This window comes from Schistocerca gregaria, chromosome 2, assembly GCF_023897955.1.
Source record: "Schistocerca gregaria isolate iqSchGreg1 chromosome 2, iqSchGreg1.2, whole genome shotgun sequence".
Classification (NCBI taxonomy): domain Eukaryota; kingdom Metazoa; phylum Arthropoda; class Insecta; order Orthoptera; family Acrididae; genus Schistocerca; species Schistocerca gregaria.
The window spans coordinates 80504986-80532127 of record NC_064921.1 but is presented as its reverse complement, the minus strand read 5'-3'; the positions used below and the strand labels follow the sequence as shown (position 1 = coordinate 80532127).

The window sequence follows — 27142 nt, the reverse complement described above, 5'->3', positions numbered from 1 at the left end:
AATCCCCAAACCACCTCCCCTACCCTCTGGCTCCTACCCTTGCAACCGCCCCCGGTGTAAAACCTGTCCTATGCACCCTCCCACCACCACCTACTCCAGTCCTGTAACCCGGAAGGTGTACACAATCAAAGGGAGAGCCACATGTGAAAGCACCCACGTGATTTACCAACTGACCTGCCTGCACTGTGATGCTTTCTATGTGGGAATGACCAGCAACAAACTGTCCATTCACATGAATGGACACAGGCAGACAGTGTTTGTTGGTAATGAGGATCACCCTGTGGCTAAACATGCCTTGATGCACGGCCAGCACATCTTGGCACAGTGTTACACCGTCCGAGTTATCTGGATACTTCCCACCAACACCAACCTATCCGAACTCCGGAGATGGGAACTCGCCCTTCAGTATATCCTCTCTTCTCGATATCCGCCAGGCCTCAACCTCCGCTAATTTCAAGTTGCCGCCGCTCATACCTCACCTGTCTTTCAACACCTTCTTTGCCTCTGTACTTCCGCCTCGACTGACATCTCTGCCCTTAACTCTTTGCCTTTAAATATGTCTGCTTGTGTCTGTGTATGTGCGGATGGATATGTGTGTGTGTGTGTGCGAGTGTACACCTGTCCTTTTTTCCCCTAAGGGAAGTCTTTCCGCTCCCGGGATTGGAATGACTCCTTACCCTCTCCAAAAACCCACATCCTTTCATTTTTCCCTCTCCTTCCCTCTTTCCTGACGAAGCAACTGCCAGTTGCGAAAGCTCGTAATTCTGTGTGTGTGTTTGTGTGTTTTGTTCATGTGCCTGTCTGCCGGCGCTTTCCCGCTTGGTAAGTCTTGGAATCTATATATATATATATATATATATATATATATATATATATATACCAAGCGGGAAAGCGCCGGCAGACAGGCACATGAACAAAACACACAAACACAAACACAGAATTACGAGCTTTCGCAACTGGCAGTTGCTTCATCAGGAAAGAGGGAAGGAGAGGGAAAAATGAAAGGATGTGGGTTTTAAGGGAGAGGGTAAGGAGTCATTCCAATCCCGGGAGCGGAAAGACTTCCCTTAGGGGAAAAAAAGGACAGGTGTACACTCGCGCGCACACACACACACACACACATATCCATCCGCACATACACAGACAGTAGCGCAAAGACTTACCTTAGGGGGAAAAAAGGGTAGGTATATACTCGCACACGCACGCACGCACGCACGCACGCACGCACGCATGCACACAAAAATCCATCCATATATATATATATATATATATATATATATATATATATATATATATATATATATATTAAAAACAAAGATTCCAAGACTTACCAAGCGGGAAAGCGCCGGCAGACAGGCACATGAACAAAAACACACAAACACACACACAGAATTACTAGCTTTCGCAACCGATGGTTGCTTCTTCAGGAAGGAGAGGGAAAGACGAAAGGATGTGGGTTTTAAGGGAGAGGGTAAGGAGTCATTCCAATTCCGGGAGTGGAAAGACTTCCCTTAGGGGAAAAAAAGGACAGATGTACACTCGCACACACACACACACACACACACACACACACACACATATGTGTGCGGATGCATTAAGTCTTTGAACAAGATCCTGAATGTGGGCTTTCCACGGTAGCTTCCTATCTGTCTGAACACCTAGAAATTTGAACTCTTCAGTTTCACTAATCATATGCCCATTCAGTGAAATTAAAATGTCAAGTTTTGTTAAATTGTATGTTAGAAACTGAGTCTTACAGTCATTTAGCATTAGTTTATTTTCTGCAAGCCATGAACTTAGGTCATGTACAGCACTATTTGAAACCGAGCCAATGTTACACACAATATCCTTTATTACCAAGCTAGTGTCATCAACAAATAGAAATATTTTAGAGTTGCCCATAATACTAGAGGGCATATCATTTATATAAATAAGGAAGAGGGGTGGCCCCAACACTGATCCCTATGGCACCCCTCACTTGACAGTACCCCACTCACACTCCACATCACAGCCGCTATCAACATTGTGAATAATGACCTTTTGCTACCTTGCCTGTTGCTAAAGCAAGAGGTGAACCAATTGTGGGCTACTTCCCGTATTCCGTAATGGTCCAACTTCTGGAGCAATATTTTGTGATAAACACAGTCAAATGCATTAGTTAAATCAAAATATGCCACATATTTGAAACCTTTTGTTTAACCCATCCAATACCTCACAGAGAAAAGAGAATATAACATTTTCAGTTGTTAAATGACTTCTAAAGCCGAACTGTACATTTGATAGCAAATCTTATCTGTACAGTTTAGATAATCTGGTGGTGGGGAGATGGATCCAGATGGCTTCAGTAGTGAAGCAGCCATTGAAATCAAGTGTGTTATGTTCAGCTGTATGTTATGCCACAGAGGAGTCTACTTTGCTCTTGGCCACAATTTGGCGATGGCCATTCATCCTGGTGGAGAGCTGGTTGGTAGTCATACCAATGTAAAAAGCTGTGAAATGATTGCAGCAGAGCTGGTAAATGACATGGCTGCTTTCGCAGGTGGCCCAGGCCCTAATGGGGTTGGATAAAACTGAAACAGGACTGGAATAGGAAGTGCTGAGTGGGTGGATTGGGCAGATTTTGTACCTGGGGCTTCCACAGGTATATGATCCTTGTGCCAAAGGGTTGGGATTGGGAGTGGCATTTGGATGGACTAGGATGTTGTTGAGTTTGGATGCATGAAGGAACATCAGTTTAGGAAGTAGAAGAAATGATAGGCAATGTTCTTAAAAGTACCATTTCTGCAAATGGTTTCACTTTTGATTTTAAAAAGTTGCAACACATTTAGTTCTACACATCTAGGGGCACTACACCAATGATAAGTGTAATATACAATGAGGAAATAATAAATAGGGTTGAGGCTTCCAAATTCTTAGGCATCCATATTGATGAGAATTCAAAAGGGAAAAAGCACATTTTGGATCTCCTAAAACTACTTAATTAAGCTACATTTGCACTTAGAATCTTGGGGAGAAACAAATCAGTAAGTTGGCATATTTTGTTTATTTTCATTCAGTAATGTCATAATATGGAAAAACGTTCTGGGGTAGCTCATCTTTAAGAAAGACCCTCCTACCAGCTCTAAATCAACCGCACCTTTCCACCTCATTAGGGCTCCCTGTCCTTCCCCTCCATACAGGGTGTACATAAAACCCAGGAACACTTTCAAATTATTTACTGCACAAGAACAAAACATTGTACAGATGTCATACATATTACAATTTGAAGAGAAACTCTGAAAGTTTTTTTAGAAACATTCGATATGCCCCTTCTGTAGCAAGGCTCCATATTCAGGTGCCAGCGAACTTCAAGATGAAAATGGGGAGGACTTTCCACACTGTCATTGGAGCCATTTCGAGTTCACGGGATGCACGACGCACCAGTTTATTTGGACTCTATATGAATGCCTCTTGTACGTGCTCCACATTTACTTCACTCACACTGTGACGTCCGCTTTTCTTTGCCAGGCACAAACAACCCATTGTAACAAATTTGTTGTGCCAGTGGTAAATGGTCTTCCTTGTTGGTGGCTTTTTACTGTACTTAGTTCTAAACATCCATTGAACAGCTGTAGCACACTTGTTTTTGTCGAACTCCAACACACAGAGAGCTCTCTCCGCACCTGAACTCACCGTGTTCGCGACTAGTGCTGACTACCAGCAAATTACCAGACTATGTGTGGCATATGAAATAAGTTGTATCATACGTATGCAAATAAACATGGTTAAGACTAAAGAGATTAGGATGAACAGTAAGAACAAGAATGCGCTAGCCATGAAAGAAGAGGAGATCGAGCAGGTGGAGAGCTTTTGTTACCTGGGAAGAATTGTTTCCAAAAATAGAGGGGTGACAGAAAATGTCAGAAGTAGGATCAAAAGGGCAAAAGGGGCCTTTGCCCAGCTACGAGCAGTTTTGACATCTTGTGAAATACTGTTTAAGGTAAAGCTTAAGATCTTTGACTCAAATGTAAAATCTGTTCTCTTTCACGGGCATGAGATGTGGAAGGTGACAGCACAAATTAAAATAAGAGTACAAACCTTCACCAATAAATGTTATGCTGGCCAAATGTTATCTCAAACCAAGAATTATGGGAATGCACCCAACAATGGAAAGCTGAGATATCCGTAAAAGAAAGGAATGGAGATGGACTGGACACACCCTAAGAAGAGGCCCACAACATATTCCAAGGTAAGCTTTAGAACGGAACCCACAACGAGCAAGGAGGAGAAGCAGACCAAGGTTGACCTGGCACAGGACTGTTGAAGTTGAGGTGGCAGCCATTGGCCACTCCTGGAGTAACATCAAGAAGATGGCAACAAACAGGATCAGATGCAGAGCTCTAATATGTGTGCTATGCTCCACATCGAAGTAAAAGGAATTAAGTAAGTAATGATATCTGTACAACGTTGGGTTCTTGTGCAATAAATAACTGAAAGTGTTCCCGGACTTAATGTACACCCTATATATTTCCTTGCCACCCTGGTTTTCCACATGTCTTTTTTTCCCTGCCTCTTTCCCCATAAAATTATAGCCTCGCCAATAATCCCCTCTACTCCACCCACTCTTTTGTAGTGAAGGACACTCCTGCCCCATCAATAATATGCACCAGCCCTCAATCCTTATAGCATCACATTCTTACCCTCCTCATGACCACACTTTTCCTCTTGAACAGTAGACTTCCTATAACAGGGCAGTTCCTTCCAGTTTTAGTGCCAGGAAAGTGCTTCTTTTAAATATCAGTGTTTTGGCATTGTGTTTCAACTGTGTTTTTATTCCATTTCATTTTCCCTTCTCTTATTGCTGTTTTTAACCAAAATAAAAACTTTCGCTTTATTGTCATCTTCAAAAAGTTTTGAACTCATTGTAAATATCTAGGTTTTGTTATCAGTTGGCTGAAGAGTGATTTGACTGTACCATTGAAAGCTATGCCTCCACCCATATGGGGTGTGGGGGAGGGGGAAGGGGGGAGGAGAGAGAGAGAGAGAGAGAGAGAGAGAGAGAGAGAGAGAGAGAGAGAGAGAGAGAGAGCACTAAAGCCCACCAGTAAACCCAGAAGATGGCCACCATAACCATGGCCTAAATGTTTCTCCCGTAAACTTTTACGTCAATTTGTACTCCTCCGGACTTGCTGCATTGTACACATCATATAAGAACAATATGTAGTAACCTAAGAGACCAAGACACTGCTGTGCTCGATTATATAATTTATTACAATAGAACTTTATAGGCAGGAAGTATTTAGTTTGGTCTCATAGTATAATATATAACATTTGGCTCATATTATTTACTGTATTTCCAGTAACAAATAAATAGAATCACACAACGAAATATCCCATTAACTTTCAAAAATGGTTATGGAAATGCCAGAAAATGAAATACTTTGAAATAAAGTTCTGATGATAATAACGACATTGTTTACCCACTTTGAAAATGTTCCATTTTTTGAACAAAAGTTTGTAATAATTCTGTTCACATGGATTTTGGTAAGTTTTGTCACACTGCTGGCCTGCTACATGCTCTTTTCTTTTGCACAAAACTACCAATAGTGCTGTGAGCATCTGCATAGCAACATTGTCGGTGCAGTAGTAATTGCTGTTTACAGAAAAATGACTAAAGGGAAAGTGTAGGTAAGTTTTACTATATTTGACATTGGATAACAATATTATAGCTTCTAAGGGACGTATAAATACAATAATGATTGTGTGTGTGTGTGTGTGTGTGTGTGTGTGAGAGAGAGAGAGAGAGAGAGAGAGAGAGAGAGAGAGAGAGAGAGAGAGATTGTTCGTAACTCTTCTCAACAATGGGTTACAATGCATTATAACTGTGTTCCATTTTTGGAACAGTGGGATTGAATGGGTGCATGGAAATAACAGTAAAGCACTTCCGTTTTAGGTTGACTGTCGATGAAATTGTAGCACTATTGGAAGGGAATATTGATTTTTCTGATGCTGATTTATACATAAATTCCCCTGATGACCCATGGCGGTCAGATGAAGATTCAGGTGCCGAGTGTGAAAGTGGTATAAATCATCTAAGTGGCAACTAGCTAAGATCTGTTGTAGAAGCAGCAGTTACAAAATACTGTCAAGTGGGGATTGTTACCCAAGAGGTAAATATTAGACAATACTATGAATTGAAGATTTTTGTTAGGAAATATGCTTATTACAATTTTCTAAGTTATTTATCTGTAACTATATAAAATTATTTATGGTTTCTAGAAAGTTGATGTTTTATATTACAGACAGGTCCTAGGGAGTCTAATGAGCCATCATGTTCAACTTCTGGTGCTGCCCATATTGATAGCGTTCTCAGTCTGGAATGTTCTACATCAAATACTATTCCTGTTACCAACAGAATAAAGAGGGCTGATAGGAATTGGGCTCAGAATGATATAAATGAAGTGCAGATGAAGATATGGGCCCTTCCAGAATTTTTGACAGAAGAAATATCACCAGTACAGCTATTTGAACTGTTTTATGATGACATTATTGTGGAAATGCTAAACAATTACACAAGTATTTGCGCTCATCAGCAGGGAGATACAACATTCAATGTACAAATGTAGAAATAAGAGTATTATTGGCCATATTTCTTCTGACAGGCCACAACCCTTTACCAAGATATAGAATGCACTGGTAAATGAGGGAGGGTTGCCAGCTGTGCCAAAAGCAATGTCAAGAAGAAGATTTGAAAAAAATTATGAAATATATACATGCCTGTGATAACAACAGTTTATCCAAAGATGACAGATTTTCAAAAGTGAGACCCCTTTGGAAACTCTTGGATGATAGGTGGCTAAGAGCTTTTAATAACGAAAGACTGCTATGTATTGATGAAGCCATGATTCCATATTATGGCAGGCATGGAACAAAGCAACATATGGCAGGTAAACTGATTAGGTTTGATTATAAAGTCTGGTGTCTTTGCACAAGACTAGGGCACCTATTCCAAGCTAAAGCATACAATGGTGCTGCAAAAGGAAACACAAGACCTGAGATTGATGTAGGTGGTTCAGTTGTGTTAGACCTAGTATCAACACTCCCATTTGAGAATGAACAAACATGATTTCTTTTTTGATAACTTTTTACTTCATTGCCACTTTTGGATGCACTAAAAGAAAAGGGCTGCACTGGAACAGGAACAATTTGCTCAATTAGATCAGAGGGTGCTCCTCTGCTCTTCAAAAAATGATAAAAGTTCCAAGAGGAACATATGACCAAGTGACTGATAACAAATCTGGATTGACTCTGATTCGCCACCATAACAACAGCATTGTTACCATCACCTGAAATAGAAGTAGAGTTCAACCAACTGGACAATCCAAATGATACAGTAAGAGTGAGAGAAAGTTTACTGATATAATTACTCCTGCTGCAGTTCTTAGCTACAACACTTACATGGGAGGGGTGGGCAGACTTGATGAAAATATTGGGAAATATAGGATTAATTTCAGAACGAACAAATAGCACTACCAACTTCTTGCTTTTCCACTAGCTGCATCAATAAAGAATGCTTGGTTCATGTATAGACAAAGAATACTGTATAAGGGCAATCCACTCTATCTTCTTGGCTTCACAAGGTATGTGGTCAACTGCTAATTTCAAAAGTACAGCTCACGCCAGTCACCTACCCATCCAGTGCGAAATCCAAAAGCCTTATATAAAAGGGTGCTCAATTATGTAAGCTATGATGGACAAGATCATCTGATTGTACCATTAGGCAAACAACTAAGATGTGGCCAGTGCAAGAACACAACAAAACAATGGAAGAAGTATAAAATTCCTTTGCATGCAAATTGTTTTGCACTAGCTAAACACAGTGTAATCTGTTTATTCCTTTTTGGTTATATGTTCACATTTTTTAAAGTTCTGTAAATAAGCTATATAAAATGTGTAGTGAGAAAAACAAACGTAAACATGAAAAACTTACATTCGTACACTCCCGTTCCCACAGTTGCATTTTTTTGTACGAAATATATATTTATACAATCATGAATGTGGTATTTATCTATCTACTTTCCAAACATAAAATTTAAACAGGAATTCGTACAAGATTTGAATAGCAGACCTTCTGGATACAGCAGGTTAAGGATGCCAATGCCGTGTTGATCGCTAAGATGTGAATAAATGCCTTCAGACTACTGCGTAAAAGTGGATGCCTTTCACATCGTACGAAAGCCAATCTCATTCCTTATGAAACATAATGAGTTAATACTAAATGCGGCTATGAAACTATTATTTCCAGGTATTTGATGCCGCACATATTCCCTTTAAGAATTTTGTTTGATAAATTGAAGTTTGTAGTAATGCCAGAACCAAACACCATAATTATTTCATATGTTTTGTAACAGAATGGTAAATTCTGCTGTGAAAAGGAATTTGCAAATGCTGACATCATATGGTTTTATGTGTAACTGACGCCGTTACGTGGTAATACAACCTTACACACTCCCTAATACCAAACCATATTCAGTGTGGATTTGCTGTCTAAGATTAAAGGACCGAAAAATTACGGCCTTAACTGTCTTCATTACAAATGAGACCAAGTTTCGCGACAGTCGACACCACAACTGCAACGCTTCCAAGCGGAGATCGCTTCAACTCGTTGTTCTAGCGATACAAATGGAAATGTGCAATACAGCGGGAAATACGTATTGCCGCATGTCCACGACTTAGAGACGCGGCAGTGTGTTTTTAGTTACAAACTAGAAGAATAGACAGCCAAGGGCGGAAGCGCTTCCATTAGTCTGTAGTTTTGACACCAGCAAACGGACCATGCAACATAGAACCAAAAGACATCTGACGAGGAGTCACAGACAAGAAATAGCGAGCACCCAGTGAATACAATAAATGAAGAATGGAAAATGGAAGTTACATGCTCTTTACGTACTAGAGGTTACATGATCGATACCTGAGTGGGTAACGAATTTCATATATAGCGTTGCTGAGTACATCCTTTGTGTGGATCAGAGTGGCAGAATCAACAAACGTCAGATTTAAATTCGAAGTGTTATTAGTACGTCAAAATAAATTCCGATGCAATAATACACAACATGTGATGCGTAATTTCGCAATGACGATCAGATTCAAATGTTTGTTTGGATCTACATTCAGCATATCTGTGGAAGGCTTGGAGAAATTTAACCGGACTATATACGGATCTGAAGAATTGCATTGAGGGAGGGTCAATAGGAAGAGGATTCCATGTATCGAAAACGACTGATGCTACTATCAATACCAAAATTTCTGGGTCGCTAGCTCGAGTGTAAAAGCGTGATGACATTTATTTCAAATTTTAATCGATTAGTGTAAATATTTAGAATCGAATAATCCAAAGGAATTAACTTTAATTTACTGCGAATGTTTTCTGTAAATTAGCTGTCGTTTATTGACAGCACTCTTCACAACTTTGACGCTGAAGCAAGAGTACACATATTTTTGAATGTGAAAGATGCATAGCCCTTGACAATATATAGCTTTAATTTTAAGACATACTGAAAACGATGGCAACCCGTTACAACAGCAATGATACTGAAAAATTGTGATTTATATTTAGGTAACCACTCGTTGCAGTGTAGTAAGGTTTCACCCTAGTTTTACTACAGCTATAGCACTGCACAATCTGGGACGATATGCATCCTTCTTTTAACTACATACAGGGGCGCCAATATGTAAGTTGAGTTCGTCATGGAAGTCTCGATTCTCCGATGTCTATTCGATTCCATTAAAAGTTCTCGAGAAGAACAGACGATTAGCCAATGTCGAGAACAGAGTTATCGATTAGTCGAAGGTCTCGTTTTCGACTATATCTAATGTAAATTTCTATGTATGTTATCTAATACAGTGACTAAGTTAGTTTTTCATGTAACTTAATAACTCAGCTGCGTCTGGAAATGCCATATAAATTAATAAATAAAAATGGTTGTAAATAAAATACTCTGTGTTTCATATTAAAAGCACGGAAATTTATTTCGCATGCGGTTGGCTAGACTGATACCGTATGGCAGTTGTTATTGTTGTAGTTTGAAATGGCGGATGAAGGAGAAGCAATTGACAGAAGTGATGGTGACACTCAGAAACCGGATAAAATGTTTACGTTGAAAAAGTGGAATGCTGTTGCTATGTGGAGTTGGGATGTAGAATGTGATACTTGCGCAATTTGCCGCGTTCAAGTTATGGGTAAGTTCGGGGAATTATTGAAAATAATTCCATTGCATTGTGTATTCTCAAATAATTAAGATATCTTATAGTAATAGTATATTGTGTTTGTTTATCATTATCTTGTAACTTCGGATGTACATCAGATAAGGGTGTCGTCTTGCTGTTCATGTTGTATAGTAATCGTACTGACAATAATAACCACAAACTTACCGTAAAGATTCGCTTCACTAAACCTAAATACTGTCTGAAATAAGGTGCACAGACGCTCTGTTTCATTTGATAAGATTTCTGAATAGCCCCAATATTGACAACTGGATTTGAAGTTCAGAAATGTAAAACGCTGCATGTCACAAAACTTAGTTATATTAACCGCACGATCATTTCACTAGTAAGTCGCAGTTGGTATCAGATAACTCCTGCAAATACTCGGGTGTAACAACTTGTAGGTATGTGAAATGGAACGATAACAATGCTCAGTCGTAGGTAAAGCAGGTGGCAGACTTAGCTTCATTGGTAAAATGCTAGGGAAATGTAATCAGTCTACCAAAGAGATTGCATACAAACCATCGTGCAACCCATCATAGAATATTCCTCAAATGTTCCTGTTGACCCAATGTGAGTATTCAAGAGTGTAGGACCGCACCAAATAGCTGGAACAGGTGGTATGAATGGTCACATGTTTGTGTACCCTCTAGTGAGAGCATCACGCAATGGGAGAACTGAACTGGCAAACGCTTAAGACAGATACGAACTATTCCGTGAAACATACTTTCAAAAGTTCAATAACCAGCTCTAAGGCAGGAATCATACATAGTAATCAGAAATTCAGAATTCAGTAGTTTGTATATTGAAACTTAAATCCACAAGAACAGTTTCTTTTCTTCTGTTTGTTTATTAAGTGTTGTATTTCTTAGGTACTTATTGTCTCTGATATAACTAATTACTGTAGCCTCAAGCTGCTGTACCCTGTAAATACAAAATAAAATATGTTTTCATGAAATTAGTGTTCACTTTGAAGTAACAACTTCGGAATTAGAATCTTTATTGTTTATGCAAGGTCCTTCCTTGTGATGTGAGCACTCCAGAAAAGTGTTAACTGTGAATTACATTGATTTATTTTGCTTAGGGCTATGCTTTAATGATGAAGTAACTCCACATGTTCAACATACCATAAAAGATTTTCAAAAAGTGAACCCGTTTTATTATGTTTAGTTGCCAAGAGTAAGTACTGTAGCTGCCAGGATATGTTAGATTACGCCGTAAAACATTTTTTTTAGCTATCAGTTGTCATTGAGCATCAGTGCGCAAATCTAAAGATTTATTATACCCTTGTAAGTAAAAGGGTAAGCAGTTTCATTGGTTGGGAAAAGGTGGGAGTTTGCAACTCCCAGCAGAGCAGTGCCTAATAAAACTTTGTCAACAGTAGGTACGGGCTGCTTATTGGTATCTAAAGTGAAGTAAGCTTCAGCTTGAGAATTTTCTGTAGTGTGACTCAAAATCAACATGATTGTTGATCCAGTATTTTCTTCCTTCTAATTGTACTTTTTTGTAACACCTTGAGGCTGCATAAGGAAACCATATCATAATTGTATGTTGAACAGTAGTCACTGAGTACTGATGAGATGAGAAATTTACTTGTCTGCTGGTAGGACTAATATAGCCTAATCAGCCAATTTCTGCATTGCAAGTAACCACCGGTATAAATGTACATCTAGTTGAATTCTTCAGAAAATAATACTGAAACCAAAGGAATGTGCGTTCAGTTTGAGCATCCATACTGTGCAGAATCCGCAAATTCTGCAGAAATAAATTTAGTTTCATTTGGGGCTTGTTTGCAGATAATCTATTCTAAGCATCTCAAACATTTTTAATTAATCATGTGATTCTTGAATTTCTCCCGGCATATTTGATAGATAAAATATCCACGGTTGTACTGCCGGTCTACAGTGTCAAATGGGCACTGTAGACCAGCAGTACACCCGTTAATTAATTAATTAATCAATTTATGTAACAAACATTGGTAATATGTTATGAGTTGGGTAGAAAGCCACAACATGTTATGAAATTCTTCAAAAACAGTGATGGCTTTAAGAAAAACTGTTAGTTTTTATTACTTTCTGGTCAATAGAAATTTTATTTTTATGATAATTTTTCTGGGAGGGCACATCAAAACATTTTATTTATGGACCTAGTGGGTAAGAGCCTGAGGTTTGATCCTTAGTCAGTCATAGGACCTCTGGCAATGGTTTGTGCAAGTGAAAATGCAAATTTACTGTGGTACAGGATCCATTTTAAACTGTAGGTCCTCTTATGTCTGGTTGGGTCGGTCACTTCAAAGCTCACAGGCTGACAAAGGCATACCACCTCAAATAGGGCCATGCCTGGAAAAGCACTGCAATTCTCAAACTGACATTTGTTTGAAACTGCATGTTTTTCTAGTTCTTTACAACTTACAACCCTTGAATCTCTATATTTTTCCCCAGTTTATGTAGAAAATTTGGGTAGTGTTTCACCTCACTTTTATTGTTTGCTGTTGTGTTACTGCAGTGGACAAATTATTTGCTTTTATTAACGCACCTTCTCCCACTTTTTCGTGATGGAAGAGTAAGTGGTGGAGTTTTATTGGAAGACCAGTGTTAAAGGCCTGTTATCATCATCTTGATTTTGATTTATTTTTCTGTCTGAAGTAAATACATTGGCTAAATATTTCAGCCAGGTGCATTGGCGTTAGTCTGTGCAGCATTTTTATGTATTTATTTATTGATTTATTCATTTATCCAGGGATCACTTCACAATGATTTAATGAGATGAAAGTAAATGACTCAAAATGTATGTACAAACAGAATGTAGTGTGTGTATGTGGGGGTGGGAGGGGTTTCTGAAGCTAAGAGTTCAGCAGTCTTTTCATTGTCTGTCTGTGACTCAAAGCAATTCTGTGCATTGATTAATAGTCCATCCTTTTCATATTATTATTATTGCATACCAGGACCATCTATTGTTAAGATTTTTAAATAGTTCTTTACAACGAGCCTGATACACACTGCTTCTAGTTATTATTCTTATGACCCTTATCTACAGTTTAAAAATTATGTCCATGTTTTGTGCCTTTGGTCCCATGAAAAGAATCCCACACCTAAAAATTGAGTGTATGTAGGAATAGTATATCATTCCAAGACATTAACTGTTACATACTGATGATAGAAACCTAAAAGTATAACATTTTGATGACATTCATTCTTTTGCCAGTAGATTTTTGTGTTCATTCCATGTTAATTGAGTCATTATTAATCCCTAAAAGCTGTATTTCACATACTCTTTAGATTTAACATTTATGCTTAATAGTTGGTATGCTTGAAGGCCTGCAGGCCAATACGTAAGTAGAGAAATCCAAATCTCTGCATCTCTGCTATGTTTTTCCTTGATTTGTGATAGGCATATTTAGGCTACAGTGCCATTTTCTAGTTGCCTGCAAGTTATACATAGCTTCATTAACCTTAACCTCTATTTTTATGCATGACTATTAACAACATTCGGTGATTTTGCTATAGTATTTCCATCTAGCTGTTTTTCACAGCCATAAAACATTGATTTGTGCTGTCACTGTCTAATGATGTGGCTGGCTGGAGTGGCAGAGCGGTTCTAGGTGTTTCAGTCTGGAACCGTGCGACAGCTATGGTTGCAGGTTCAAATCCTGCTTCGGGCATTGATGTGTGTGACATATGTAGGTCAGTTAGGTTTAAGTAGTTCTAAGTTCTAGGAGACTGATGACCTCAGATGTTAAGTCCCATAGTGCTCAGAGCCGTCTAATGATTTGATTATACTGTTTTATAAGTGATGTGATTACATGATTGTGTCAGCAATTCTGACGTATCTCGAGTGTTCATGTTGTAGATGAGGGTGGTTGTTGTTTTTTCCCTACAGCCTTTTTGTTTTGTCTATTCTATTAGTTTTTGTATTTTTGACAGGTTTATTTGAGAGGACACCGGTGATGTTATATGGTTACACTTTTGTTTTAATTTATTACTCCATGATTTTCTATTTATTAGTGATTTGATATTTGCTGTTAATTTTATCTTTGCGTGTAAAATTTTTTGGCTGCGTATGCTTATCTATATTTGGGAGACAACAAAATTTTCCGATGTGTTCATTCACTATGCCCCGTGGGTAGTTAAATGCATGCATATAAATTTCTGTATCTTCCAAGATTTTCGTGGTTAGTCCCTTTGGTATTGTGTGTTATATTTAAATTGTGTGTTCTATCTGGCCTACTTGTGGTTTTCTACTTCCAAATGACTGAAGATAGTGGATAGATTTGTATCACTATTCCTGGTGTCTTCTCGATATCTAATTCAAAAATGGCTTCAAGTTTGCCCTGTATAAAATTTTGTTGCAATCTTGATACTTGATTTTTCATATGGCTGAATTTGTGTGGACTGGTAATTTCACTTATTGTATATGGGATACTGTAGATTATCTTTGTTCGATAGACTAATCTTAGTCTTTCATTTTTCAGTACTGCATTTAATTTGTCAGTTGTATTTCCTATGTATGTTGTAGGTACGTACAAGATTTTCTGTCTCACTGGTGATTCTTTCAGTAGCTTTATGCCCTTATGGATGCCACTGTGTGCTGATGTGGTGTTTTTTTTATAGAGTTAAGTGAATATGTTTCTTTTGTACTCATTTTGTTGTGCTACACGTTATAGAATTGCTAGTTCGTTTTGCATCACAGTTTATTCTAGTGGTAGGTTGGCTAGTCTGTTGATTATTCTATGGGAATGTGCGTTTTTATGTTCTTCAGAGTGACATTATATTGAATTTACAATGTTGTCCGTCATTGTGGGCTTTCTGAAAATTTTGAAGTTGTTTGTTGTTAATATTTTTGATTGTCAGTTCTAGAAAGTTTGTTTTATAAGTCTCAGGCTGCACTGTAAACTTCATTTCTGGATGTAATGCATTCAGTGCTTTGTATATTTCTTGACAGTGTGTGTTGCTTTTGTCTGTTAAGAGCAAAGTATCGTCAACACATCCAAACTAGTGTAAAAATTTATTTATTTATTTTTTCACTGGTGGGTTTTGTGGGTCTGAAAAACTTTAGAAGAAAAGTGTTTAAAAAGATGTGTGCCTGCAATGCAGCAACCCATGGCCACTCCTTCCTCATGAGTATAGATTTTGCTATTGAACTTGGAGTAATTTTGTGTCAGTGTTCATTTTAGCAGTTCCGTTGTCACATATACGCGTCATAGATGTAGTACTGTATTGGAGTATGTAGTGCCTTATTGTTCTTATGGTTTCCTGGACTATGGTATATTTGTGTAGAGGTTGATGATATCGAATGATCCAAATTTCCTGTTTGCTAAAATTTTTATATCCTTTATTTTCTTTGCCAGTGTTCATGAATTATTTAGTTTTTGTTATATGTATGATACTTCATAAAGAGGTTGTTCAATTTTTTTCCTTAATTATGTAGGTGTGGATCTCTATGCAGTTGTCTACTGGATTTATAGGAATAAATTCTTTGCGGGTCTTGGGTTGGCCATGTAGTTTTGTCGCTTTGGGTTCATAACCATATTTGTTCTTTTTTCATAATTTGTAAGTAATGTGTTGCAATTTCATTCTGTGCTGCAAGTCAAGTAGAGATTTAGAAATAGCTGCTAACCAAATTTTCACTGACATTAACAAATGGTTTAAAGCTAATGCGCTACTATTAAACTTTGAAGACCCACTATATGCAGTTCAGAACCTGTAAAAGATTTCCTTCGAGCATGTGTATAACATATGAAGACGTGCAGATCGAAGATGTTGGTGTTAAATTTCTGGGATTACAAATTGATAATAAATTCAGTTGGGAAGGGCATACTACGGAATTGCTGAAGCGTCTAAACAAGTCTGTATTTGCAGTGAGAATGTCAGTTATAAGAGATGTAAATATTAAAAAAAAAAAAAAAACTTGCATACTTTGCTTACTTTCATTCTATTGTCTTTCTGAGCTAACTCATCAAATCGAGCAAAAGTTTTAATGGGGCAAAAGTGTTTGATAAGAATAATTTGTGAGGTAAATTCAAGAACATCATGTAGAAACCTGTTAAGGGAACTTTGTATTTTAACGACTGCTTCTCAGTATATGTTTTTCCTGAATGAAATTCGTTGCAAGTAATACATCTCAATTTCTAATCAGTACCTCAATACATATTATCAATACTAGGAATAAGAACAATCTACATAAAGACTTAAAATAACTTACCTTGTTCCAAAAGGGGGTCTAATATTCAGGAACACACATCTTCAATAAATCCTGACAAATGGTCAGTGTAGTAAGGATTGTATTCAAATGTTTTATGTTTTTATGTTATGTTTTGTGACATGTTCCACACCCATGAGATTCTTTCTTTCTTTTCTTCTTCTTCTTCTTCTTTTTAATACAAAAGCTGAATCTAATCTAGTCTGTTAGTAGGCTCCCTGTTGATTTTTGTGGTACTATCATTTACATAACCAGAGTAATCTGTTTTGGTTAATTATAGTCAGACTGTTACTTTATCTGCCATTGTGGCCCTTGCACCATTTATGATGAGATTATGGTTTATTTAATTTAGTATAGTGTGGACTGTTTTCTTTTGTTGACTGTATGTCTGTTTATAGATTGTCTTTTTGCATTGTGCGTATAATACCCAGAGAGCATATTGAATGAACAAACTTATCTTGAACACCTTGGAAAATTTTACTGACATTCTAAATATAGATAAAAGATAAACATGCACACGCAAAACATTTTACAAGTAAAGATAAAATTAATAGCAATGATCAAATCACTAATACATAGAAAATTATCAATTAACAAATTAAAACAAAACTGTAATCATGTAACATTGCTGGTGTCCTGTCAAATAAATCTGTCAAAAGTACAAAAACTAGTAGACAGAAACAAAAGGCTGCAACAAAAAAAAGTTGTGTACAACACCAACACTCGAGCTATGGCAGTACAGCTGCTGTAATCACACAATCACACCACTTAAGTCATAATAATAAGATTGTTAGACATTGACACCACCAGTCTGTTTTATGAATGTCAAAAACAGCTAGACGTAATAAGTACTATTGTATACCCACCTAATATTGTCAATAGTATTACATAAGAACAGAAGTAAAGGTTAACGAAACCGTGTATAACTCGCAGGCAGCCAGAAAATGGCACTGTATCCCTAATAAACATATCACAAACCAAAAAATATAGCACTAAATACATCAAACATAGCAACAATTTTGAACTTATAATTGATGTTTTATATGACTGAGATGTTTTCTCTCTTTATGTTGAAGTGCGTACCATTTGTTTTCTTTAAGTTCAGTTTTAATTTGTTATATACTGCCCAATCGTAAACATCCTTAAGGGTTTCATTTGCTTTCTGTAATTGGAGTTCTGGTGCATGGTCATTGACTATAGCGTTAGTATTTTTATCTTTTAGTCACTTTCATGTATTCTGATGTTACTGAATAGCATTGTGTGTGTGTGTGTGTGTGTGTGTGTGTGTGTGTGTGTGTGAGGGAGAGAGAGAGAGAGAGAGAGAGAGAGAGAGAGAGAGAGAGAGAGAGAGAGAGAGAGGGAGGGAGAGAGAGAGGGAGATTGGTTTACAGGAAATGTGTTTGTCCAAATTTGTGTTTAGTAATCTTTGCAAGAGAAAATATTAAAACATCCCAGTGTCTCATGAGAATGTGATCAGACTTCCTGCTTGCATCTTGCCTGCAATATCCTACTGCATTGGCACATAACCCCAGGGACAGTGGGCAGATGTTCTGTGGGGTGTGACTGGTTCTTCAAGGAGGATGAAGTGGGATAATAGTTTAGATTATTCAGCTGCTTGTCAAGGCTTTTGTGATCTTCTGTAGTGTTCCACAAGGTCTCACTTTGAGTAGAACTACATTCCAATACATCCTAACCGAAGCCTTGAACCTTATTTTGAAAAGCAGCTGCTGAATGACACTGATAATGTTAATTATTCACTGTGGTTAGCTATTGCTCAGCAGTTTGGAATAAAATTGTGAGCCACATTTATGAACATTTTACATTGGTAAAGCAATGTGAGAATATTGTTGGTGAACTTAAAAGTGCATTAGATTTAGCAAACCTGTATTTGCATAACAGTTAACGTTTGGGAGTGATGGACCAAATGCTAATAAGAAATTAGTGAGACTGCTAAATGCCAAAGCTTATCTTGTAAGAAAAGGGAAGCTTATTGATGTAAGCTTCTGTAATATTCACCTCTTGCATAACGCTTCCTTAATAACTTCATCGGCTAAGAGAGGATGCTAATTAGCTAATCATGTCTTAAGACAACTTTTTCAGTGATTGGCTATCAAGAATGGAAGGGTTTTCAGACAGCATTCATTGGGATCAGGTAGGCTTCATTTCATAAAACAGTCCATCCATGTGGTTAACTGTGGAAACAACTGCAGAGAATGCTACAGCAGTGGTATGGTGTTAAAAAAATACTTCTTACATTTGATTCTAACAGAAGTGTCTGCTCTGGCATCTAACAGTGGATACGGACACATTGTCCTTTTTAAGAAAACATTGTGAGGGAGGTGAATATTACAGAAACCCACAATGAAATCTGCACAAATTTTTGACCAATTCACCGCAACATTCCAGAAAGAGGAGCTGTTGATACCTTCATGTCACAGTGAAATAAATACACAGGTGTTGCTAGGAGGAATTTGTAAACCATTAGTACTGAAGCCATATGAACTGTTAGAAGACATTTTACAGGGTCCCAATTTACTGCTTGCAGAAGACATGTTTTGTAGTAAGGATATTAGAGCGGGTACCCAAAAAGGACCACCTTTAATCCTTAGTGTGCATTTAGAAATATTTTACTGATACCTGTAAAAGATTGAACTTAAAGCCAATCTGTTGCAGCTTTTCTTCTCTCCTGGCTGCATACCCATCTGACTGAGCCCCCCTGACAAACATGGGTCACACTTTTGATACCTGAGTTGTCACTGCCTCGTGTATGCCTGGTGGGTGAGGTTTATTGTTGTTTTTTTTTGGGGGGGGGGGGGGAGGGAGATTAATGGATCTCCCAGCAATGACTATTGTACAAGGCAGCTCTTGCAGGGCAGCTGGTTGATGACAACAGTGTGATCCCCTGATCAGAGTGTGTGATATCAGGGTGGACATTTTCATCGTTTGCTGAATTGCCCAATCTATAAAAAGAAAAGCAAGATTCAGGAATTCGAAGCTCTAGACCCTCTATCCTTCTCTGAGGCTGGACAGAAATTCAATCATCTCCACCTGGTATCTTTAACATCCTCCTTTGTTTCTGTTGCATCCTTTCCCTCTCCTCCTTCCTCCTTACCTCTGTCCTGTCCCCTATCACTTTCCTTCTTTCTGGCAGTATGTATTCCCTCCCCTCATGGAACCACTCTTTTTTCTTGGCTGGAGAAGGAGCCTTCTTCTCAGGCAACCCCCGTCAATGGGACTGCCTTGACGAGCTCTTTTCCCGGTGTCTCCAGGACAGGGAGCATGTTACTTAGAGTTGGATGTGGGGCGCGTGCTCTGTGGACCTAAAGGTCGCTCGTTCTCTTTTGGAACCTCATATTGCTGTGACTTGTGCACTTCTTGAACTTTCCTCCTCTCACCTGCCAAGGAGAAAAGGAGGTGGGGTAAGTCTGGAGACAAGCCCCCCTCTGACATTGCAGGGGGGGTATCGCCCCCTATCTGAGAGTCCGATCTTACGTTCATGTATGTCACTCTGCACTCTGTCCTTACTGGTAATGGACACTGTTCGGCACAATGAATGATTCTGGCCTGTTCAACATCCATCTGATCTCTTACTCTCTCCCAATGAAACTGTAATTGTTATTTTTGTTACCTTCAAGAATTGCAGTCTCTTCTTTCTGTCTACTCTGTAGCTTGTTTTATTGGGAATCTCATTTTGTGGCAACTCGTTCACCAACTTTTCACTGTTTCCAAGCCTTCTGCTGGAACCATGTTGGCCCTTTGTGAGTGCCTGGTGGTGTCTATACATTGATCTGCAGATAGATCATTAGTTCTTTGGTTCCTCTTCTTATTGTGCTGTTAGTGGTGGCCATGTGGATCCATTTAGATTCTGTGGTAACAAAGGTAACAATATGCAATCTTTCTCTCCCCCCCCAGACTAGCCTCCTACACTTTCCGTGCATACCTGCTGACAAGTACTTAAGTTCTACCTCCTCAACCCTGGACCTCCCCCATACACACATACACTTTAATGTGGCACATGTCACATGGTACTTCTATTGGCCCTTGATCTTTCTGTCAGTAGCCATGGATTCCTTCCCTCCATTCAGTGCAGAGTTCATGCCGATTGGTGCGACAGCAGTCATTTTCTGATTGGTTTACCTTTCCTCCATCACTTGCCTGGGTGATCTCCTAAGTGGCCCTTAACTAATGTTCATAGGGTTATCTTTTCCTTGGTTACTATCCCAACCGTTCCACCACACAATGGCATTGATGAGTCTGTATGGAGTTTCACCAATGCCATACTCTTGACAGCTGCTTGGCGATTCCTTCTTTCTTAGGTTCTCCCCAGTGGAAGCCTGTCTCTTGGTGAACCCCTGAAATTGCTACGGCTATTAAAGACTGTTGTCATGCCCTCCAACACTACAAACAGCATTCTTCCCTTGGCCTTTAAACGACCCATTATCCTGTTGAATGCCAAAAACAGATTTGTTGGGAACAATGTGTTGCTCCCATAGGGCCACATATTCCCTCTTAACAGGTTTGAGCCCACGTCACGTTGGGATCCTGGGGAATGGAATCACTGATAGGCGGCGAAATCGGCTACCAGTAAGTCGGCTCTTGACATTGGTGTTATGGCACCAGACATCTGATCGGTATTATGGCATCAACTGCTAAGAATTTGGGATATGGAGTGGCATACTCTGACTTCACCAAACAAATCGCAGGCAATAAAGGAGACGACAAATTTGTGGATGTCTTCCATTGTCCTTTGCTCGCTCGACATCGTCCATACTTGCCTGACTCGAGGTCATTTCCTCTGCCGCGAGGATCCACCCCATTGTTGTGGTGGTGCCTGTTTGACAGTGGTCCTCATTTTGATGCACTGCCCTTGCATAATCACCTTGCGACATACCCTTAATATTCTTGAGTCGCTAACTCTGGTGTTAGCATACAATGCCTCAGCGGATGATCTGGTTTTGTGGTTTATTCGTGAAGAAAATTTTTATCAGCCTTTCTAAGGAAGAGCCTTGTCGGCTCTTTGAGGGGTTGGCAGGATGCCCTGTTGTCTCCTTTGCTCTGAAAAGGTAACGGCTGTCTATGCTTGGTGGTCTGCCCCCAGCTCTCAATCTACCTGTTCCTTTGTTCTTCTTCCTCCTCCTGATGTGTTATGTTTGACCTGGTGTTCTTCCTCTGTGATTCTCTCATCCTGTCCATGTCGCTAGTCTTATCTGGGTATATTTTGGTGGGCTGCTTTTGGGCTCTTCGGCTGCTCTCTGGATGGAGCAACTCGCCTGCCTTTTTTTTCCTTTCCTCACTTTTCTTTATTCTTCTTCCTTTCTCTAGGCTTTGTTGATGTTCACTTGACCTTGTGGTTTTCCTTCCTTGAGTTTCATGCTCTAGCACCTTCTTTGGTGTGTAGTTTTGTTGCCCTGCATGTTTCAGATAGGAGGGACTTACGACCCTGTAGTTTGGTCCCTGTAATCATTAAACCAGCCAACCATTGAAATTTGATATTCCCCTTATACAATGAAGAAAGAGGTGAAATAAGTATGAAGCAAGTTGCTTTCGACAGGTATTAGAATAAAGGTTAAACAAATTATTTCTTCATAATTGCCCTTTACAGTAGCGGATATTTTTCTATTCAAATCAATAATGTTATTTTTTAAATACATGTTACCACATCTTAAATGAAGTCACTTTTTTGCTAAATTTTTTGACTGTATGGCTTCCGTCACATCTTAAAAACATTGGCAGCCCTTCTTGTAGTGGCCGGAATGATGTTGATGTGTTTTAAGAATAGAATTGGAGCTAATACACTATGATGCCCTTAAAAAGGCATATGTTTGTGTGTTTTATGTTTGACAATTGTTTTACTAAAATTTATCATCAGGAGATGTGTGCATTATCCTACTTTGCACCCTGATGAGACTGGACTCACTTGTTTGTTATTGCTCTGACACTTTGTGCTTCCAACTTTTATATTTCACAGCCAGTAGTATAACAGCCATATACAAGTGTAAAATTATGCTAGTAATATGGTTATCAATGTCAAGAGCTTCAAATAACACTGTTCTGAACTCTGTAAATGGCCAATATTGTACTTCTCCCACTTTGGAAATCTGTATGTGCTTCATTAAAAAGATTTTGTTTATTCATGTAACTCATTAGTCTTTTGTGAATGATTAATTTATTTTTGAGAATCCAGGTAACAGTGAAACTGGCTTATAGTTTTCAATACTTACCCACATTATCTTTCTTTGGTAAGGAACATCATGTGTGCTTAAGGTACTCAGGAAAAATACACGAACTGGAGGACTCGCTTATTGTATTTGTTAGTAGGGCTTGTATACTGTTTATGGATGCCTTTAGAACAGAAACAGAAATCTCATTTACACCTGCTGTCTTCTGATTTTTTAATGTTGTATTGCCTTCTTGCCTTCAAGCTCTGTTGTAGAAATCATCATTATTGTTTGTGCTGTGTAAGTCATCGTTGACGCAACATGTCTTTTAGAAATATTTTGTTGCAACTTCTTTGCTATACCAGAGAAATATTGATTTATAAAGGTTGGCAGTTCATGAGGAGGATTTTTTAAATTATTATTATACCTCATCTGTTGTTTTTATGTTGTTATTTTTGCCTGTATTTTCCATGTTTTATTACTTCCCATACCACTTTGCTTACATTTTCTGCATTGTATGTTATTTTATCATTGAACGACTTTTTTGCAGTAAGCAGTACACTCCTGTATATTTATTATACCTATGATAGTAATCTAGGAACTGTGGGTTAGTAAAGAACTGAGAAATTTGTCTATTAGGGCTTTCTAATACTCGCAGTTACCCATCCTTTTTCCGGAGCCACTTCTTTCGATGTGGCTGTGTGTGGAAATGTCCCTTCAAAAATTAATTTAAACAATGTGTAAAATTTAGAGAACGTAGCATCAACATTGTTTTCAGTATAAACTTCATCCCAGGTTTGATTTACCATTGCCCTTGAAAATATGTAATTTGTTTAGAGTGTATTCTGTGGTAGACCTACAGTTTTTACCAAGTCTTTGACTTTGTTATTTGATTGTAATGATAAGCAAGACCAAGGTCCTTATATACTTTAACATTTTTCCTATGGATATCTGTAAGGATATGGTCTAAGACTGATAGTGAACTTTTCAGTGCCGTGGTAATTATGTTTACAATTTGTGCCTCCCAAGAAGTGTTACATATGTTTAGGAAGTTACTACAATAATATGAAAAGGGTGCTACTCAGCGGAGATGCCGCGTCACAGAAAGGCACAACAAAAAGTGTCATAAAATGAGCTTTCAGCCAACAAGGCCTTTCTCGAAAATAGGTAACCGCCCCCCCCCCCCCCCCCCATACACTCTCTCTCTCTCTCTCTCTCTCTCTCTCTCTCTCTCTCTCTCTCTCTCTCTCTCTCTCTCTCTCTCTCTCTCTCTGGCAGCTGAAACCAGACTATAAGCAGCAGAGCATGGTGGGAAAGGCAACTGGGTGGGGGTAAGGAGGAGGCTGGGGCGGGCAGGGATAGCAGGTTAGGGGTGGGGGACGATACGGTGCTGCTAGTGGAAGCATGCAGGGATGAGGTGGAGAGAGGGTAGGGTAGCTAGGTGCAGTCGGGAGGTAAGATGAAGGCCAGAGGAGAGAGGGGAGGTCAGTAGAAAAAGAGAGAAGTAAAAAGACTGGGTGTGTTGTTGGAACTGCTTGTTCACCAATAGATCTGTACCTACAAATTGGAAAATTGCACAGGTCACACCAGTGTTTGAGAAGGGTAGTAGGAGTAATTGATCGAACTACAGACCTTTATCATTGATGTCAGTTTGCAGTAGGGTTTTGGAGCATATACTGTATTCATACATTATGAATCACCTCAAAGGGAACGATCCATTGATACGTAATCAGCATTGTTTCAGAAAATGTCGTTCTTGTGCAACACAGCTAGCTCTTCATTCGCACGAAGTAATGGCCGCTATAGACAGGGGATCTCAGGTTGATTCTGTATTTCTGGATTTCCGGAAAGCTTTTTACATCGTTCCTCACAAGCGACTTCTAATCAAGCTGCGGGACTATAGGGTATGGTCTCAGTTGTGCGACTGGATTCGTGATTTCCTGTCAGGAAGGACGCAGTTCATAGTAATAGACGGCAAATCGAGTAAAACTGAAGTGATATCAGGTGTTCCCCAGGGAAGTGTCCTGGGACCTCTGCTGTTCCTGATCTATATAAATGATCTGGGTGGCAATCAGAGCAGTTCTCTTAGGTTGTTCGCAGATGATGCTGTAATTTACCGTCTAGTAAGGTGATCCGAAGACCGGTATCAGTTGCAAAGCGATTTAGAAAAGAATGCTGTGTGATGTGGCAGGTGACAGTTGACGCTAAATAACGAAAAGTATAAGGTGACCCATATGAGTTCCAAAAGAAATCGATTGGAATTCGATTACTCGATAAATAGTACAATTCTCAAGGCTGTCAATTCAACTAAGTACCTGGGTGTTAAAATTACGAACAACTTCAGTTGGAAAGACCACATAGATAATATTGTGGGAAAGGCGAGCCAAAGGTTGTGTTTCATTGGCAGGACACTTAGAAGATGCAACAAGTCCACTAAAGAGACAGCTTACACTACACTCGTTCATCCTCTGTTAGATTATTGCTGCGTGGTGTGGGATTGACGGAGGACATCAAATGAGTACAAAAAAAAGGGCAGCTCATTTTTTATTATCACGTGATAGGGGAGAGAGTGTGGCAGATATGATACGCCAGTTGTGATGGAAGTCATTAAAGCAAAGACGTTTTTTGTCGTGCCGAGATCTATTTACGAAATTTCAGCCACCAACTTTCTCTTCCGAATGCGAAAATATTTTGTTGAGCCCAACCTACAAGGTAGGAATGATCATCAAAATAAAGTAAGAGAAATCAGAGCTCGAACAGAAAGGTTTATGTGTTCGTTTTTCCTGCGCGCTGTTCGGGAGTATAATGGTAGAGAGATAGTATGATTGTGGTTTGATGAAGCCTCTGCCAAGCACTTAAATGTGAATTGCAGAGTAGTCATGTAGATGTAGAATACAGGGTTGTGTAGTGCTGGAATGGAAGCATGAAAGGAGCTAGATGGCTAAGGACAGTGGTTAAGGAAGTTATTACTAGTTTCACCCTCAGCATCTGTGTTAATGTTCAGGTCTCACCATATTAATATGTTACTTTATGGGACTGAGACTCTTTCTAGAACTTAAGTTAATTTGTTGAAGAAACTGTCCACATGATCTCCATATGAGAAGTACAAGCATAAAAGGACTATTTGTGGGTGTTTAACTTTGTTAGTTCAGCATCTGCTACTTCAAAATGTTTATGTACACTAATTGTGATCAAATCATCACTAGCTTTAAAATGTGCACCACCTTTCTGATCTAGATATGATCCCCAACCCTTCAAGGTAGTTCTCCAGTAGCAAACTGCACATTCATATGGTAGTAGCACTGTATGCTGTACTTGATTGACACTACACCATTGCTTTGTAATGCAGATCACCAATCTGCTCAAGTCTGTAGTCCAACTTCAAGTCGGAGAAGTTTTAAAAAACTTCACATTTTGATGATGGATGGATAATTCTGAACAAATTTATATTGTGTTAGTGCACTCGAGGTGGTACAGTCTGTCTTTCGTGTACATGTTGAAGACGTCTGTAAACTGTTTGAGACACTTTCATGGGAAGGTTCACCATGTATGGCCGCACGATGGCCACTATTGTCTCACTCATTAACTTCACCAACTTCCCGTTCCCAGTCCTTTCCTGATAGTCCCCAGGAGCTCCAGTCAGTCAGTCAGTGCCATCTCCAACTCCACATTGAGTCACCATACAGCACTGTCAAGATGAGGCTGATCATTCTGCTGGAACAGCTCAGCTGTGCTCACAGTGGTTTGACCAGTTAGGAAAGCTATCTTACTCGGGTCACAGGCTATGTTGTTTGCCCTGTTCCTGTCCATGCTCTACCTTGCCCCACTTACTGTAACTATCTGATTTCCTTCATAGCCAAGTGTCAGCAAATCTGTGTATGAGCCGATTCCAAGGGGAAATGTGGCAGTGCATGTCACTGTAAAGATCTGTCATAAAAAAGTGCTACATAGTATGCATTTGGTGAACTTGGGTGGCAATTTTCTACAGTTTTATACCATTACTGTGCATATATAGAAGCACCATGATTTTCAGTTTTGTATTCTGTTGTTGTTTTTTGCTACTTTCACATACCTCACAATATTATTGTTCGGGAATGCTGTGTCCCAGGTGTAAACTACCCAATGGAAAGTAGGAATTAATTACATCTTAGAAGATTTATTCAGAAAACAATGTGAAACATAACTCAGCGTAATCACTCGTGTCCATGTTTGTAGCCAAAGTACGTCTCCTGTATACACTATCACAGTAATAGTGTCATGACTGAGAGGAGATCTGCTCCGTACTCCAGGAGGCCCACCAGATGACTCTACTACCGGGCCGCGATGCTGCAACTTAATCCCGTGGGGCTGCAGCTTGATTGGCTCTGCTGATTCCAGCGATATGACTGGTGCATCTGTTGTGGCGTCCCAGTGGTGGCCGCCTCTTATGTGCGGTGACCACGCTGTACAAACACACGGCACATCAGAGTTACTGCTTGGCAATAATAAACATATATTTACATACCATCTACTTCAAGAATGGCATTCAGTGTGGCTGCTGGCCA

The 27142-nt window shown here is 39.1% G+C and overlaps 1 protein-coding gene across 3 annotated transcripts in view; it reads left to right on the top strand.

Moving 5' to 3' along the window:
* The first annotated feature begins 10038 nt into the window (after positions 1-10038).
* LOC126336352 (RING-box protein 2) overlaps positions 10039-27142 on the top strand; it is a 716604-nt gene continuing 699500 nt past the window's right edge. Inside the window, exon 1 of one of the 3 annotated variants that reach the window (XM_049999939.1) lies at positions 10039-10218. In XM_049999939.1, coding sequence (XP_049855896.1) covers positions 10068-10218 — 151 coding nt within the window. In that variant the 5' untranslated portion in view covers positions 10039-10067. The remainder of the gene's footprint in view (positions 10219-27142) is intronic. The other 2 variants (XR_007564953.1, XR_007564954.1) reach the window with 2 other exon arrangements.